This window comes from Miscanthus floridulus, chromosome 15 (assembly GCF_019320115.1).
Source record: "Miscanthus floridulus cultivar M001 chromosome 15, ASM1932011v1, whole genome shotgun sequence".
Taxonomy (NCBI): Eukaryota; Viridiplantae; Streptophyta; class Magnoliopsida; order Poales; family Poaceae; genus Miscanthus; species Miscanthus floridulus.
The window spans coordinates 10,806,696-10,823,564 of record NC_089594.1 but is presented as its reverse complement, the minus strand read 5'-3'; the positions used below and the strand labels follow the sequence as shown (position 1 = coordinate 10,823,564).

The 16,869-nt window shown below is 42.7% G+C and overlaps 2 protein-coding genes across 2 annotated transcripts; one reads left to right on the top strand and one right to left on the bottom strand.

Moving 5' to 3' along the window:
* The first annotated feature begins 2,904 nt into the window (after nt 1-2,904).
* On the top strand, nt 2,905-3,881 carry LOC136508711 (non-specific lipid-transfer protein 3-like). Its single transcript, XM_066503461.1, has 2 exons — nt 2,905-3,364; nt 3,501-3,881. Exons 1-2 carry the CDS (start codon nt 3,015-3,017, stop codon nt 3,508-3,510), a joined length of 360 nt encoding a protein of 119 aa, XP_066359558.1. The 5' UTR covers nt 2,905-3,014; the 3' UTR covers nt 3,511-3,881.
* A 2,150-nt stretch (nt 3,882-6,031) lies between these two features.
* On the bottom strand, nt 6,032-14,580 carry LOC136507893 (uncharacterized). Its single transcript, XM_066502488.1, has 8 exons — nt 14,290-14,580; nt 14,006-14,097; nt 12,508-12,616; nt 12,373-12,432; nt 11,483-11,503; nt 10,262-10,385; nt 6,803-7,167; nt 6,032-6,663 (listed from the first exon to the last, which is right to left on the bottom strand). Exons 2-7 carry the CDS (start codon nt 14,018-14,020, stop codon nt 7,059-7,061), a joined length of 438 nt encoding a protein of 145 aa, XP_066358585.1. The 5' UTR covers nt 14,021-14,097; nt 14,290-14,580; the 3' UTR covers nt 6,032-6,663; nt 6,803-7,058.
* Nucleotides 14,581-16,869: the final 2,289 nt, after the last annotated feature.

Sequence of the window (16,869 nt, the reverse complement as noted above, 5' to 3'; positions counted from 1 at the left end):
CGCACACACACAAACAACATGGTTAGAGTAACTCCAAGAGACTTTTTATACTCTTCATAATTTATAGGATAGAGATTTTGATAAAGAAAAACTCTCCAACAACCTCTTTAACCAGATCTTCAAATATGAACATCCTCTATTCTAGATTTCTTGCTAGCCAACGATGGAAATTAAAGCGAGGATGAATCAGAGTGCGCATAAAGATATAGTAAAACTATTGAAGGGTACAAAGATAACGATTTTTACTTAAATGACTCTCCAAATGATGATTTAAAGAGTAGATTTTTGAATTAGACTCTTGAAGATGCTCTTACTCACCCGCTAACACGTGCCACAATTTAAACTAAACCTAGTACTAGTAGGTAACATGGTATCCTCCCTTCTGTGCCACTGCCACCACACCAAAAGTGTGGTTCCGATCCATATTTATATGACAGAATTTTTTAATTTAATGTGACCCCTCCGTCCCACGCAAAGATGGAAATAAGATATGATTTATAGCTTATTTCAAAAACGTTAATTATGAAGAGAAATGACCTCGTTGCCCTCGGTAATTAACAATATCTCCAGAAGTTCCTGTTATTCGTCTCTAGAGCTAAAACTAACACTACTACATAAAAGATTTTGTGAGATACTACCAAATCATTAACGGAGGCGGATACTGCCTTATAAGGTTTAAACATCTTATATTTAGTGGTATTCTAAAGTATCCCCTCCCCTCTTAATAAATTTAAAATGTCATGATGTCCATCCTATATATTATTTGAGATATGGTAACTATTGATGAAGAGAAATATTTAGAGATGATTTTATGTTAGAATGTACCCTGTATATGGATTTAGGATAATTAAGTTCGGAAAAAATCTTGAAAATGCTCTAAGTCCTCGTAACTGATGCGATCAATGCAACACGCTAAAGCGGTTATGGGAGGGAGGTTGGTCAAGGGATTGGGTGGTGTGGGAGAGAGAGAGAGAGGTTGTGCTGGTGGATGGATATATTGGTGGTCTATATATGGTTAGAGATGTTAGGGATTGGGTGGATAGCTACGGTGAGTGTAGCAAAACTGTTGGAGGGTACAAATGTATATTCAAATGACTTTCCAAATAATGATTTAAAGAGTAGATTTTAGAAAGACTTTTGAAGATGCTCTTATACGCCCACTAACTTGTGGCACAATTTAAATTAATAAACCTAGTACTAGTAGGTAACATGGTATCCTCCCTTCTGTACCACCATACCAAGAAAGTGTGGTTCCAATCCCTATTTATATGACGGAACTTTTAATTTAATGTGACCCCTCCGTCCCACGCAAAGATATGATTTATAGCTTATTTGAATAAAATTAATTATGAAGACAACTGGCATCACTGCCCTCGGTTACTACCAATATCTCGAAAAGTGCCTGTTATTAGTCTCTCTAGAGCTAAAACTAACACTACTACATAAAAAGCTCTTTGCGAGATACTGTAATTAAAGGAGGCGAATACTGCCTTATAAGGTTTATGTAACAAAAATCATCCTCTCCAACAATCCTCTTATTGAACATCTTATATTTAGTGGTATTCTAAATTATCCCCTCCCCCTTTTAAATTTAAAATGCCATAGTCCATCCTATGTATTATTTGAGATATGGTAACCGTTGATGAAGAGAAATATTTAGATATGATTATTTTTCTGTTCGAATGTACCCCTCACTACTGGAAACGTGAATTTTCCTAACGGTGCCTATATAAGGATTTAGGAGAATTAAGTTGAGAAAAAAAATCTTAGAAATACTGTAAGTCCTCGTAACCGATGCGATCAATGCAAGGCGCTAAAAGCAGTTGTGGGAGGGAGGTTGGTCAAGGGATTGGGTGGATAGATAGTGTGAGACGGGTGAGTGCAAGGTTGGAGAGAATGAATAGAAATGGGTTGAGACAAGTTTAGAATGTTAAAAATGTACTCTTTCCCTTCGTGGAACGGAGAGAACGTACAATAGTTAGTTCATGCATGGCTGGCAACTACCTCACCAGAATTTTCAGGCTACCATCAAGATGTGCGAACATGCATGTTACACCCGTTCATCAATGCAAAGTAAAGCTAATGTAATAAAGGCGAGAACTTAATAGTGTCTTTTGCTTTTGCTTTGCTCTATATCTATCAACAACTGCAATTCTATGGATCTATTGCATGCGCAGTATGTACAGTTATTTGCTAATAGTCTGGGTCGACCATCCGTACGTGTTGCCATACGTTCATTCAGCTAGCCTAGCAGTATGTGTAGCGTAGTTCCAAAGTTGAACACGTCTTACCTGTTCATGCGTGCGTTGCAGATCGACCGAGCGAGCGAGGATTCATGAGCTAGCCCAAGGCCCCATGCATGCGTACGTGCAAGCAAAGGGTACGTAGCGTGTGTGTCGTCACGGCTCACGGGCGCGTCGTATTCGTAGCATGGGAAAGACTGTCCACATATATATCCCATCGTGCTGCAGCTAGCTGTGTCCACAGTGCAACCATACACATTTGCATCGTGTACGTGCCCGGCCGGCAGTCACAGGCACCACAGTCCACAGGGCTGGCGCAGGGGGCAGTCACAGGCACCACAGTCCACAGGGCTGGCGCAGGCTTTTGTTTCTAGTACGTACCAAAAGTCCGAATGCAAACGAGCAGGTTCACGTGCATGCATTCATCTCCTCGTCGCATCGCATCGCATCTCATCAAACGTACGCTCCCCTGGTTGGTGCGTGCTCAACCACCGCCGCTGCAGTAACACTGCACCTGCACCTGCACCTGCACTCACTCATGATCAGCTCGCCAGCCGGCCGGCCGGCCCACATCATCAGATTTCCAGCTAACACACATATAGTACTACACTCTCCAAGTGATGAGTTACCAAGGCCCTATTTATACCCTACCCATTGCACCACCTTGCTCCATCCATCACAGCTAGCTAGAATTCCTCACCACACACTATCTACAGTCTACACTCCACTTACCACACACCAGCAGCTCATCACCCACTGCTCTGTCCTGCAATGGCTCGCCTCGCCCTGGTCGCCGCGGTGGCGGTCCTGGCGCTGCTGGCAGCATCCAAGACGGCATCGGCGGCGGTGAGCTGCAGCGATGTGACCTCGTCGGTGGCACCGTGCCTCAGCTACGCGATGGGCACCGCGTCGTCCCCCTCCGCGGCGTGCTGCAACGGGGTGCGCTCGCTCAACAGCCGCGCGTCGTCCAAGGGGGACAGGCAGGCGGCCTGCGCCTGCCTCAAGAGCATGACGGGCAGGCTCGGCGGCAGCGGTGCCAGCATGGGCAACGCCGCCAGCATCCCCGGCAAGTGCGGCGTCACCGTCGGCGTGCCCATCAGCCCCAACGTCGACTGCTCCAAGTACGTAGGACCGAGAGCCCACTGTCCATTAATTAATGTCCATGCATCCATGCATGCACACTGATGAGTAATTTTCTGGTAGCTGAAGTGCTAACCATGGATTGATGATATCTTTCGTGTTATGTGCATGATGCAGGATCAACTGATCGATCATATAAGAAGTAGCATGCATGCTCGTTGGATGGCGATCATCATGCAGTCGTTGTCGTAGCAGATGCCAGATGTCCATGACTCCATGGATGATGATGATGAGATAGATACATAAAGGAGTAGGATCAAGGTGATCACTCCGTTTAGTTATTTACTATTTACTACCTTTGGTTTACACGGCCTCTGTCGCTGTCGTCGTGTACCTCGTACTACGTGTGTGTAGCTGGCAGGCTAGCTAGCAGAGCAGCACTCAATGTCGTCCTTGGGTTTGTTGGCTCATCTCTGTTTTCGTTTACTGCCTTTAAGCTTGTTGCTTTGGCACAGGTTTCTGAATAATGAATATGAATACTACTAGCTTTTGTGTCCATTATATATTGTACTATATATGCATGATGTTTTCCATCCATGAGTCATCATGAGTGATGCGGCGTTCAAGTAATATATACACGCGACTATTTGCTCATTAGACCTAGGATTTATACTATATAGACCTAGGATTTTATGGCCTGGAGTGAAAGATAAAAGATAAGATTATTCCATCATATATAACAGCATACATTTTTTAATAAAAATAATTATAATAGGCATTAATGCCAAAGGAGTAAAGGACAAATCTATCTTACCAATATCTTTAATTTTTAACTTCTCCTGCCACTCCCCTAAAGAGCATCATCATTGGTTTTTATATTCTTTGACACGAAATCCTCAATTGTATCTTCATATTTAACCTTACCTCTCTAAGCATTCACAGAACCAGTAGACAAGAATCCACCCTAGGTGTGTTCAGTACACTAATTCAAAAGTTACATGAGAATGGTAGTTGAGAGAGAATAATGTCGATTAGGGAAGAAAAATTAAACAAGCTTTTGGAAGGACTGATGACTTATTGGCTGACCAACGGTATAGCCAGGAGGAACTTGTTGTGGCAAGCGTCGCCTTTTTTTTTTTTTGAAATTGGGTTTCTTTTCATTACTCATTGGCTGATTGTTCATCAGTAACAATTATATGAATATGTTCTGGGAGTGAGATCACCGAAGTCTCATCTCCTTCGACACACTCGCACCCAAGAGCAGCTCACTCATGTGCAACCCTATTACAATCTCTAGGAATTGCCACGCAACGAAAAGAATTAAAATTGCCATACACTAATGACATCAGCTCTTCCAGCAGTCCGCCTATCACCGAGCCGGCATCTGCGCTTGACTGAATTGGGCAAGCGTCACCTTGTCAACATGAACACATGGAAAATGAGTGGTCGGTGAATGCACTAATTGGGCTGTGTATGGGCCTTATCGCAGGCCTGTTTATGGCCCACCGGATGCATATGCATGCCATAGCTTTAGCATGGGCCAACACCCTAATGATCCATGGGATTCCTAGCCTACGGAGGCATCATTGCTGTTTTAATCGCCCATTTAAGGCCCAATTCTGTTTGGCCAGTATACGTTTTGGGGCCTAATATTCAAGCGAGTCATTTCACGTATATGGTATCGTTTTTCCCTAAAACAAACCGTATGGTATCGTTTAAAGCCCAACGATCTATAGGCCAGGACCATTATGCGTTCTCAAGCCTGATCTCGATCTTAGTCTAGGTTATATTCTAAACAGTTACTAAAAAAAGGTAATATTCTAAACAGGGCGCTAGCTATACTTAGGGCATCTCTAATGGACAACTCTAAGCTGCGAACTGAGCCTAGCTCAGTTTTCTAGGTTTCTTGTGGTGGAACCTGCTCACTCGGGTTCAAGTCCTCAACTTGGCATGGGTGCTCGCATTTTTCTGGATTTATTCCATGATTTAATGGCATTGTGCTTTTAGTGGTAGGCGACATTTTCGTTGACATCGAGGCGCTCATAGGGGTAGGGTTTTGCGTACGTGTGTTCATAGGGGTGAGTGTGCGTGCGTGTTAAGTGTCTGCGTTTGTACTTGTGTAATTCGAAAAAAAAATCTAAGTTAGTATCAGATACACGTGGAGGGGAGAGATGCCAGAAACCTTTGAACTAGTGGGAAAAGAAATTGAGAAAAGCTAAGCTCTTTGTAAATACAAAAGTGTATGATAGGCATGGATTATCCATCTCTCTTGACAGGAGAAAATATGTAAATAACAGATGGCGCATATAGGATGAGATGGATCTAAGAGTCGGTATCTAACTCTTATTATAATTAGAGGTGCCTTCTCCGGCAGGCCCTACTTGAGCCCTTAAAACCAAATTTGATTACCAGAAAAAAAAAGCTCTACTAGAATCCTAAAAACGAGAGGCCCATCAAATCTCCCTCCCAGCCCTCATTTCCCGGGGACCCTACTATAGGCCCTCCATTGACACTTGGTATCGTTTTCCTCCTAGCACGCAAGAGGAATCGTGTCCGTCCGTGCACATCCGATGTCGCCTGCATAATCCACCGTCCCTAGGAGGTCCTGCCCCTGCCGGCTCCACCCAGCGCAGGCGCGCAGCCGCCCTTGCCCGGCTGCCCCCCTTTGGTTAGTTTATGTACTAGTTAAGTGATTAGTGATTACTGAATTTATTTTCGGTTTCAATATTTCATTGGATTGATTTGAAATTAGAAATACGATGATGGATTTACAGAATCTCGACAATGAAGAGGCCAATGACGTTGACGAGGCGATGGAAGATGCGAATGCACCACATCACTAGACAGATAGTTTTTTTTTTCATCTCATCATGTGTACTGTGCAATATTCTTAGCTTGTTAGAGGCCCTAGTCTTGAGTAAAAGCTGGCTCCGCCACTGCCGGCAAGGTCCTTCCCGGTCCCGACAAGGTCCTTCCCCAACGTGGCTACTCTCTCGTCGCTGGCTCCTCTGCCCCAGGCGAACCCCTTCCTAATGAGGTTATCGATGCTCCTCCCCATGCCAGTCATAGCTCAGTTGATTGGAGGGAAGGTAGATATGGCCACATGAGGAGAATGAAGAGTGAATCTCATGTATGTCCATCTTTTCACACACCTCTGGGCACCCATTCCTCTCGTATCTCACTCGATGCCGGCGTGGTAACTGGTAGCTCCTTCAACGGCGCAGTGCCTCTCACCCACGTGGCCACGTGCCGGCCTCGACCTAGTGGCGTGTTGCATCCACGTGCCGGCCTCGACCTAGTGGCGTGTTGCATCCTCATCGCTAGAGCTCCAGCACTACAACTGAAATTTTTTGTTTCAACTTCGTTATAACATACATCAATCCTTGTATATCTGAGAGGATCTAGCTGAATGCCGGTGCAAATTTGTGAATAGGGAACAGAAACAGATCATGGGATGGATGCTGGATCAGAGCACTTACAGTCCGAATCGGTGGTGACCCAGTGTCCCAGTGAGCCATTCTGATGTCGTCGTCATCATCCTCGCTCGACCACGAGCTGCTGCTACATGAAAGCCGCAGCACGGTACTGCTGGCCGCCGTGGCCTGTGTTTGTGAGGGAACTAACGCTGACCACAGACACAGAAGCGGTGTAGGACCCAGACGAGCTGGCCGCAGACAACCAGCAGGTCTCATCGGCTGATCGGCGGCGGCGGCCCAGCTGAAGCTGCCGTTGTTGCTAGAGATGGACGACGACGCCATGGCCAGTAGTGCGCCGTCGTCTCCTCCCGCACAGTTGCCACCACTTGCAGGCTCCTGCTTGCTTCTTCTGGATCCGGCCTACCGCCCTTTGATGACCAATAAAAACCACAAGAAGAGAGAGCATTTACTACCAGCACGTCCTCAACCACTTTGTGCAGGAACGGAAATGCGCATGGTGCATAATTACTGTGGTAGATGAATGGATGTGGCAAATGGCAATAACATGTGCGGCTCTCCGTATTCGTTTGGAATATGTTATGTGTTGATGGGAAGCTGAAGTGATGGCAGCGGGAGGTGTAGATCAAACTGTTGTCAAACAGGATGACGTGGCAGCACATGAGGGTTGAGTTTTAGAAGAATTTATTGCTTCGTGGGTGTATGAACTATGGCATTATTTAGTTTTGACCCTAAAACTTTAGATCCTGTCATATCAAATGTTAGGATACATGCATAGACTATTAAATATAGATTAAAAAATAATTAATTACACATATTGCGACTAATTTGCAAGACGAATCTTTTAAACCTAATTAACTTATGATTTGACAATAAAGTGTTCAGTAACATATATGCTAATGATAGATTAATTAAACTTAATAAATTCGTCTCGCGGTTTACTGACGGGTTCTGTAATTTGTTTTTTTATTAGCATCCGAACACCCCATGCGACATCCCTACGTGACACCCGATATGACACTTCAAAACATTACACCCAGAACTAAACAAGCCTATATAGTTATATTAGATTAGATTGGATAGCCTCCACCAGACACAATTACTACCTCGATCTATTTGGTTTGGGTGGTCAGATCTATCGTGCATCGCTAGCTCTTGTGTGCATGATCCACCTGCAGCTCCGCAGTCGTGAAGCTGCTCCTACTCTCGTACATCAGGTACGTGTAATAAAGTTTTATTCAGCATAGTGTGTAATAAAGTTTAGAACACATCATTGAGCATTGGGCAGCAGACGACGACCCTGCGTAGGAGTACTCGTGTCCTACAGTGTACGGGACCGCTGGGTGATGGTAGGTAGGCAGGACTTGTTCGTGTCACGACGACGACGAGCCACCGCCATTAATACCACTACCTGCGTGGCGTTGGGGAGGTTGGCACTTGGCAGCACGCCGACGACGGCGGCCGGCCAACGGTGGCTAGCTTCCCAAGGGTAGCCATCCACCGACAGCAATACGTATGGCGTCTGCGTAGGCGAAACGCCTGCGTCCATGCCTCTTTCTCTGTGTATAATACTGGCATAGCGAATATGCTCATATATATGCCGTGGTAACACCACCTATAACTTGTTGTGTGATTATCTGGATCTGCCAAATTAGATGATAATAAACTAATTATTTCATTAAATTTATTAATTTAGGTTGAACCAAACCTTACTTTAATTGAATCAAATAAATTCCAAGATCTATAATAAATATTAGGTGTAATGAATGATTAATTCTGTATGTAAAATAAACTAGTGATTTTATGTATGTACCATTTTTTTAGGAGAGTGTATGCACCAGTTGTATCACATACATGCGTGTGCAGGCTCAAGCTCAGTCAAGCCACAACACAAAGTGTTGGTCTGTCCCTCCACATAGAGGATGATCTTGAGCCCAATAAAACAGTCGGGCTCAGAGGCCTGTTCTTGTGAGTTAGTAATTTCAGTTGGAATCAAGGGTGGAGATCAAGCTTGGAAGGTAAAGTAAAAAACCTTAGCCTCTAGTGCTTCAGCTGTTGTAGCTAAGAGAGAGGGTGGAGAGAGTAGAACAAAGGAACACCACAACGTGACACAAGAGAGGAAGGAGAAGCAAATCTATCCAGACGTGTGGTGGCTCTAATTGGCCATCTTCAGGCTGGTGACTGGAAGCTCAAATGTGGTTGGATTGGCACTAAAATTGGTGAGATCGTTCCTCATTTAGATTACTTTGACCTATTCAGTTGGTTGAAGGATTGGTTGAGCGGAGCATTAGATTTGAAAAGGGTTTTGTCAGTTTGAGTTACTACAGTTTCAGGATAGATCAGTTTTGGTAGACGATTGTTTTGGGTGGTGAACCGTAGTCCGATTGAGCTAAAACTTGGTCAGTGGTTAGGGGACTCGTTGATCTATATGTCTACCAAAATTCGTGCACAATAGAGCTGTAGTTTGTGATATATGAATTGATATGCTGAAGGAGGACAAAATCTGTGACTTCTCTATTTGGTTGTTGTCATTCATTTTGTTATAGAAGATTATAGTTGTAGTTGATGCCAAGTTTGTAACTTGATAAATACGTTGCTGCTGGTGTAATCTTCTAGATTCTCTAGATAAGACTCTTTATACCCATTGTTGATTATAGTGGAAGCTTAGAGTAAACCGTTTGGTCCCATAGTTTTTACTCCTTGCCTAGAGGAGTTTTTTCACGTAAGTCGTTGTGCTTATTGTGCGTGTGATTGTGATTCCGCTGTTGATCTGATAGTAGATGTTCTTGCGATGACTCATCACAAGATGTGAGACTAATTGTGTATTGTTTCTATCTTTCATCCCAACAATAAGTCACTACGTCAAATATGATTTCCAGGGGCGGCTACAGTGCATTTGTAGGGGCGGTTCGGCCAGCCGCCCCTACGCAAGGGTCTCTACAGATCATGCATTTATAGAGGCGGTTCCCAGACCGCCTCTACAAATCTATTTGTAGAGGCGGCTGGTGTTACCAGCCGCCCCTACAAATCGATTTGTAGATAATAAGATAACATGAAGATGGACAAACCTAGCAAAATGCAACACCCTAACATGAACCAGAAGCAAATATCCTCTAGTAACCACTAGCCAAGATGAGTTGTAAGCTACATTACTAGCCTAACAGATGAATTTTCTCACAAGCACAGTCGCACAGCCATTTGCACCATTTTTATAAACAACAAAACGCAGATAACAGAGAAGTCCAGCACAGCCAAAGTAAAATGGCTCAATAAATACTTCACAGTTACTAGTAGTACGAAAGAGCCGGATTCCTTGTTGACATCTAACTTATGAGTTCAAGCAGAACTAATTTGAAATGGTGACAGAAAACACTTATCTATACTATAGTTAGGTCAGGTTGGATCAGATCATATATTATAGCTATCTTCTTTTGAGATGCTAGATGTCAACAAGGAATAAAGAACACATATTGTAAGACAGCCATGATGGAAACGTTATTTTACCTATTCAATGAGCACGCACCACACTTGTCGCAAGTGTTTCCATGGAAGAGTGTGTAGTCTTTAAGACCATAAACTAGCTGGTCAATACTTGATGCCGTAACAGAATGATGCACATCATCAGAATCTTGTGTTAGACAGACATTTCTGGAATCAGCGTTGCCTGTTTGCTCAACAAAGAGCTCACATGCTAAATTCTAAGTACAAAATAAACAGCCAAACAGGAACTTAAGTTGTCAGCCTAAGAAAAAAAAGGAGGCAAAACAGAGATTATCAAGTTACATGCATCCTTGATACTCAACAAGCAAAACTGAAAATATGCCACAACCAAGTCAAGTTAAATGTCATACTCACACTAAACGTAATGTGATCGACTGCTGAAAAATGATAATCACTTTTAGACCTGTTATGTTTTTTGTTTCAGTTAATCAGCTCAAGGACATATATACACCTATTAGTCTATTACTAACCTTTTTTTTTCCAAGACACTTGTTACTAATATATCCATGGCCAATGAACTTCTGATCAACTATCTCCAGCCATCGACAATATCAAACATATGTTGTAGTCTAAATGTATTCATGTTCTTTCATATGTAGGAGGTTTCAACTTCTAGGATCGTGTTGTTTTGCCATTGCAGCATAAACACTGACTACCAAAAAATAATAAGTAAAATCTGAGATCACATTAGAGTAGACAATGAGACATACCCGTACAAATACATTAAAGCTTATGCTTCATATCCTACTTACTACCAAAAAATAATGAACCATACCTAAAAGTACAAACGCATAAAGAACTGTAATAAAACTAAGCCTCACAAAGTGAATAGGTATAAGGAAATCTGTGCGTTTGATATTTTTAAGGTCTGGATGGCATTAAATTTACTATTGTTTGATCAACCAATACAAAGGCAAAGTAAGATGAATATGCTAGAAGGCAACTAAACTAACTTAGCCCTTTGAATAAGAAAGAAAAACATAAGATAATACACATCCATAAAACAGCACTGTTAATGCTAATGTATTAGTATTTTTTTAGCATAAAAGTATGTGAGTCAAAGATGCAACAACTAAAGACTGAAGGGATTAAGAATAAGAAAAATCTGAGATCACATTAGAGTAGACAATGAGCCATTTAAGCTGCAAAGGAGCATTGAAAATGAAAGAATGCAAAATACTACACTTCCAACTTGAGGAAAGATAACAGTTCAGATATACTTACTGCTGCTCTTATCACTTGTATCTGCATAGGTTAAGAAAGAAAAAAAAAATCAACTCAGACAATATTGGAGCCAACAACACAAAAGGGACATGCTTAACTGTGCGAAATTGACACTTAATTCTACCGTATTTGCCAATAAATGCCACAGATCTCTACCATAAGATCATTAATAGGATTCTAATACTGATATGTTGAGACACATGTTGATATAGTTTTCATTGATTCCCCGTGTCTGGAGACAGCTGCTCATTGATTAAAGGTTAAAAACTAAATTAGTTCATATAAAGCATTGTTCCTGGGTAGATGGAATGAAGGATAAGGATATGTACGAAGAGTTATTAACTAGGATTTAACATGGGTTTAAAAAACTGTTGGATGATCTATTTGGAAGAAGGGGGATAGCACTGATGGTGTCAGTTGATCTTGATGGTATCATCACACATTTTTAATCAACTTAAAATTCTCTAGATTCACCACTTATTTTTGTAGTGCCCAATTTAGAAACAATAAGTACCTTTTCTTCTAGGTGAAAGGTGATGCAAACAGATTATTTTGCAGTGGAAAACTAACATCTCATAATTTGAAAACAGGCATCAAACTATTTTCCCTCTTTCAGTCAATGTTAACAGATGATTTTGTAATGAACAAACTTTACTTAGCCTCTAGACATGCACTTTCTAGTCTAAGTATTAGCACATAAAAAAGATGAAACAATGTGATACTTCCAGATGTTTGGCAAACAAATCCTGATGGAAGATGACACAAGTCGTAGAAAAGCTGGTTTCAATAGCTAACATTAGAAATTCTGACCATGCTTTTGGCCTTTTTGCTAAGGTTAAACAGGTAAATAGATATGGCAAAATGAAACATTTCTGAAGAAGCCAACCAACCATAAAATAAGATCATCAACGTCAGCATCATTTGAGAGACATAGGCAGACTTCAGTTCCACTGTGTTGAGAAACATATCCATGATTTAATCAATCAAGGTATTCATTTGGTGAAATCAAACTAACAGACAGGTACCTGAATCGTGCATGATTTTTGTCTGTGGTAGCCAGCTTGCTGAATCTTGCACTTGATATCTCTTCTTGAAGATTAATTTGATAACGATAAATGGCTTCATCATTGATTCCTACAGAATAGTATATAGGCAAGAAATTATCATTGACTGTATTCATAATATCACAAATGAAATAAAAACAACCTTCTCAGATATATTTTGCCTTTTGCATGCATTGTATTTGCAATTGATAGAGATTATGGTACCAACTTGTACACCCAAGAAAAGCGTGCTAAACTGCTAATAGCTCAGTCATCTAAATAGATATAAGAAGGTAGCAGAAAACTTTGATGTACTCCTCTACTGTATAATTCTTTGTTTTGGGGTTTAGCACTTGCAAATTAAGAGAAACTGTAAAGGAAACTACATCGCAAAGGAAGAAAACAGATTAAGAGAAAAAGGAAGCATGAATAACAAAAGAAAGTAGCGAGAAAATCAAGGTAACAGGAAGCATCCATGAATATCAAGGGTACAACAACCAGAAGGCACCTCACTATTGAAATTGTCCAAAGGAACTTCAGTCCTGCCACAGTATAGGGCTGAACATGTCAAATAGATGCTATAGAGTAGAGCAGTAGATACACCAGATACTTCAACAGCCCAATGTCAGCACACACTATCTGAAACAAAAATCAAATGGAGCATACCAGAACTGTAGTTGATTAATCTTGTAATCAATCTCTGAACCTTTGAGTCGTCAAGAAAAAGTTGTTATCATGTTCCCTAATACCTAAAATAGTTCGGTAAGCATTTGCAGATACTAATAGCTTAATGATCCAAAGGAAGTACTGTGACGTCAAGAAAAAAATATCTGGAAGGCGAAGGAGTGGGTTATGCGAAACTTTTATAATCAAGAATGCGCTCGCTTTCTCTCTACACACCATTTATTAAAAAAATAGGAAAATCACACGTGCCCTCCGAAATAAATTCACTAGATTTCTAAAGTTAACCCACTGCGCACTAAATAGATTCGCCGTTTTCTGTAATTGTTCAGAAAGAAAGCCAAAAGTTAATGGATAATTCGCCATGGTACCACATGTTTGGCGCCCTATACCTAATCACCTCTCCACTTGTAAGCGCCTTGGGAGGGAATTCATACTACATTAGGTATGACCAAACAGCCTAACATCCAGCAAAAACTATTGGCAAGGCATTTGAATACTAGTCACTACTCCCGTAGCAGAACCTAAACAGAAACACCATCGCCCATTTGGTTTGTTAGGTAAACCTCCTACCTCCCTCCACTTCATATCACACCCTCACATTGTCTGCCGCTGAAAATTAGTCTACCTCCTAGTCCTAGTGCAGTGCAGGACAAAGAAACGCACCGGATTCTAGATCTGCAGCAGGACTGGGGATTAATGACCGCGATGGCAAAGGAGAATCCATTCAAGCACTAACGCGCGCGAAAAGAAATGTATTAGTATCTGCAAAGGAAAGTCGGGTACCATTGGAACGGACCTTAGCTTCTCGCATTGCCGTTGCCCTGCATTGCCGGCGGAGGCAGTGGCGGCGGCGAGGACGACCGGTAAGCAGAAAGACTGGGCTTTTTTCTGGAGAAAAGGGGTGACTTTATTCAATGTCGCGACAAGATAATCTAGAAACCTGGTAAAGGAATCGACACCCTAGGCTTCTCCGCTTGCCGGCGCCGTGCTGGTCCAAGGCAGGAAGAAGGCGCCGACGAAATCGACGCCGAAAGGGAGAGGGGAGCTGAGGAGACGAGATCGATCTACAGATGAACTCACCTCCTCGGCGTGTTCGTGGCACTCCACCTCCTCGAGCAGGCCACCCGCGCCGGTGCGCCGCTGAGCCCGGGCCAAGGCCGGTTCCGCGCCGAAACCCTAGGTCGGCGTGGCGGCAGCGCCGGAGGCCGGCCGCCCAGGCCGAGGTGTCGCTCCGCGGGGAGGAGAGGCGGAGGCGGCGCTCGGCGGTGTCGACGTCGGCGCGCGACGGAGGCGACGGCAGAGGGTGGCGCAGCGGACGCCACGGGAGAGAGCGACGCGAGGGAAAAGCCGGAGGCAGCGTCTCGGGCTGAGGTCGAGAGGGAGATATTTTTCTGCCCAACAGGTATATATATACGGCGGGAATTTGTAGGGGCGGTTCAATCACCAGCCGCTCCTACAAATAGCAACTCCGGGAACGGTTGGTGAGTGAGCCACCCCTACAAATCAGATCTATTTGTAGGGGCGGCTCGTATCACCAGCCGCCTCTGCTGTTCTATTTGTAGGGACGGCTGGTGTCTGAGCTTCTGAACACGTCACTGTAGGAGCGGCTCCATCACCAGCCGTTCCTATAAAAAATTCATCCCATTACTACGAACCGTTTTTCACATAGTGAGTACTGCCACGTCAATATAATGAAGGTCTTTTCTTAACTTCAAGAAGTAATCGCTGAGGGATGGGAGAGGGCGAGTGAGGGATGAAAGAATTTTGCTTCTTTTAATATTATTTATTATGGTACAGGTATAGATTATTATCATCTAAAAGGTATAGATTATTATCATCTATAAATCTATAGATATAGGTTTATGATTATATATGTACACGTACTACACGTAGAAAGCTAGGACGACATGGACGATGGTGAGCGGAGGTATGGGCGTGCTGTCGTCCACTTGCATGCGCGCGCTACTACAAGTAGTGGTACGTAGGTAGGTGCTACGGGCGTGATGGATTTGGTTCGGTGAGAGGGAGTCCCTATGGAGAGCCGGTTTAGGACAATGAGATTATGTTTAAATTGTGTATTTAGTCGTATTTAATTGTTTTTGGAGTCCTTATGGAGAGCCGGTTTAGGACAATGAGATTATGTTTAAATTGTGTATTTAGTCGTATTTAATTGTTTTTGTTGTTGATCTAGTATGTGATAAGATTTTGTTTGATTGCATGCATGGATAAAAGTTTTGAGTGTATGATACATGGGTTCCTGCGCCATGTCTAAATCAAGTCATCCTGTATGGAGAGGGAAGTGAAAATTGAGAAGATGAAGTCGTGCGAAATAGAGGAGAACAAATGAATGAAAGAATACAGACGAAAGATACGAGAAGAACAACTAAACACCCTGTATAAATGAGGTCAGACCCTAAACGGCCGAGTCGGCCGGACTCGGCCTAGCAATCACGCACTACATGTATGGAATCGTACATATATCCTATAGGATGGGCATCTCAAATTAATGTAGGGTATATATGGAAAAAAATTGGCATGCATGTGAAAACAAAATGCATTAATTCGTTCAGGAACATGGACACGTGAAGATGTACTACCGCGGAGTGTGGCGCGTATGTACGGAGTAGCATGCATCAGTCAGTCAGAGGATAATCTTGATATGATTTCCGTAAGGATACATGCACACATACTCCTCCTATGTACGACGTACGTGTGTACAGTGGTAGAGATATGATGGATACAGATCTTGTCTTGATATGATGCATGGCCGCTGTACCGGGCGGCTACCGGCCTGTACGTGTATACTCAGCTCCGTCCATAAAAAAATATATAATTCTACCACTGTAACATGGTTTAATATCTTAAATTTGATTAATTATAAATAAAAATATATCAATATGTATGGTATGAAATAAATATTATTAGATTAATTACGAAATATATTTTTATAATAAATTATTTTAGAGACGTAAATGTGAATAGTATTCACTAAAAATTATGTGAACTACTTTTGGCGGCACGCAATACGGAGGTGTATTTTTTCATGGACTGATGGAGTACATACGGAGTATGTGTATGCTGGGCAGGGATGAAAACGGTACGGATATTTTCCGACCGTATTCAAAACTGAATCCGTTTAGAGGGGTTGAGATCTGTCCATATCCGAGTCCGGATATCCAACATCTGATACCGTATCCGTATTCGAATACTCAAATCACATATTTATAATGTCGATATCCAATCGTATCCTATCCGACATAGTTGACACTATCCATATTCGAATCCGAATCCAGACAAAAATATAAAAACAAATATAATATCGGTGATATCCGTCCGTATCTAATCCGTTTTCATCCCTAATGCCGGGTGACTGACATTAATAATTAAAAATCCGCAGCTGCTAGTTGATCCACCGGCCGGACTAGCTAGCTGTCAATCGATTGGGTTTTTTCGATAATTGTCGATCGATCGATTGATCCATGCATGCCATGCATGCAGGCCATCGTCAGGCTATCCGCACCGCGAGCGCCAAACGCGCCTGCACACTCACCTGCACGCCGCGCGCGCCCGCACCGTGGCTCTGTAAAGCAGCCGGTACCGTTCCGGTCGAACAGAGAAACGCTACTTCCGGCGGCCGCGCAGGACACGCTAAAACACTGT

Excerpts from the sequence above, each read along its gene's own strand:
- LOC136508711 (XM_066503461.1), top strand. The coding sequence starts at position 3,015 with ATGGCTCGCCTCGCCCTGGTCGCCGCGGTGGCGGTCCTGGCGCTGCTG.
- LOC136507893 (XM_066502488.1), bottom strand. Across the intron at positions 11,504-12,372 it reads GTTGATGATCTTATTTTATG|ATACAAGTGATAAGAGCAGC; the intron begins GTTGGTTGGCTT and ends TAACCTATGCAG. Across the intron at positions 7,168-10,261 it reads GGTGCGTGCTCATTGAATAG|GGCGGTAGGCCGGATCCAGA; the intron begins GTAAAATAACGT and ends TGGTCATCAAAG.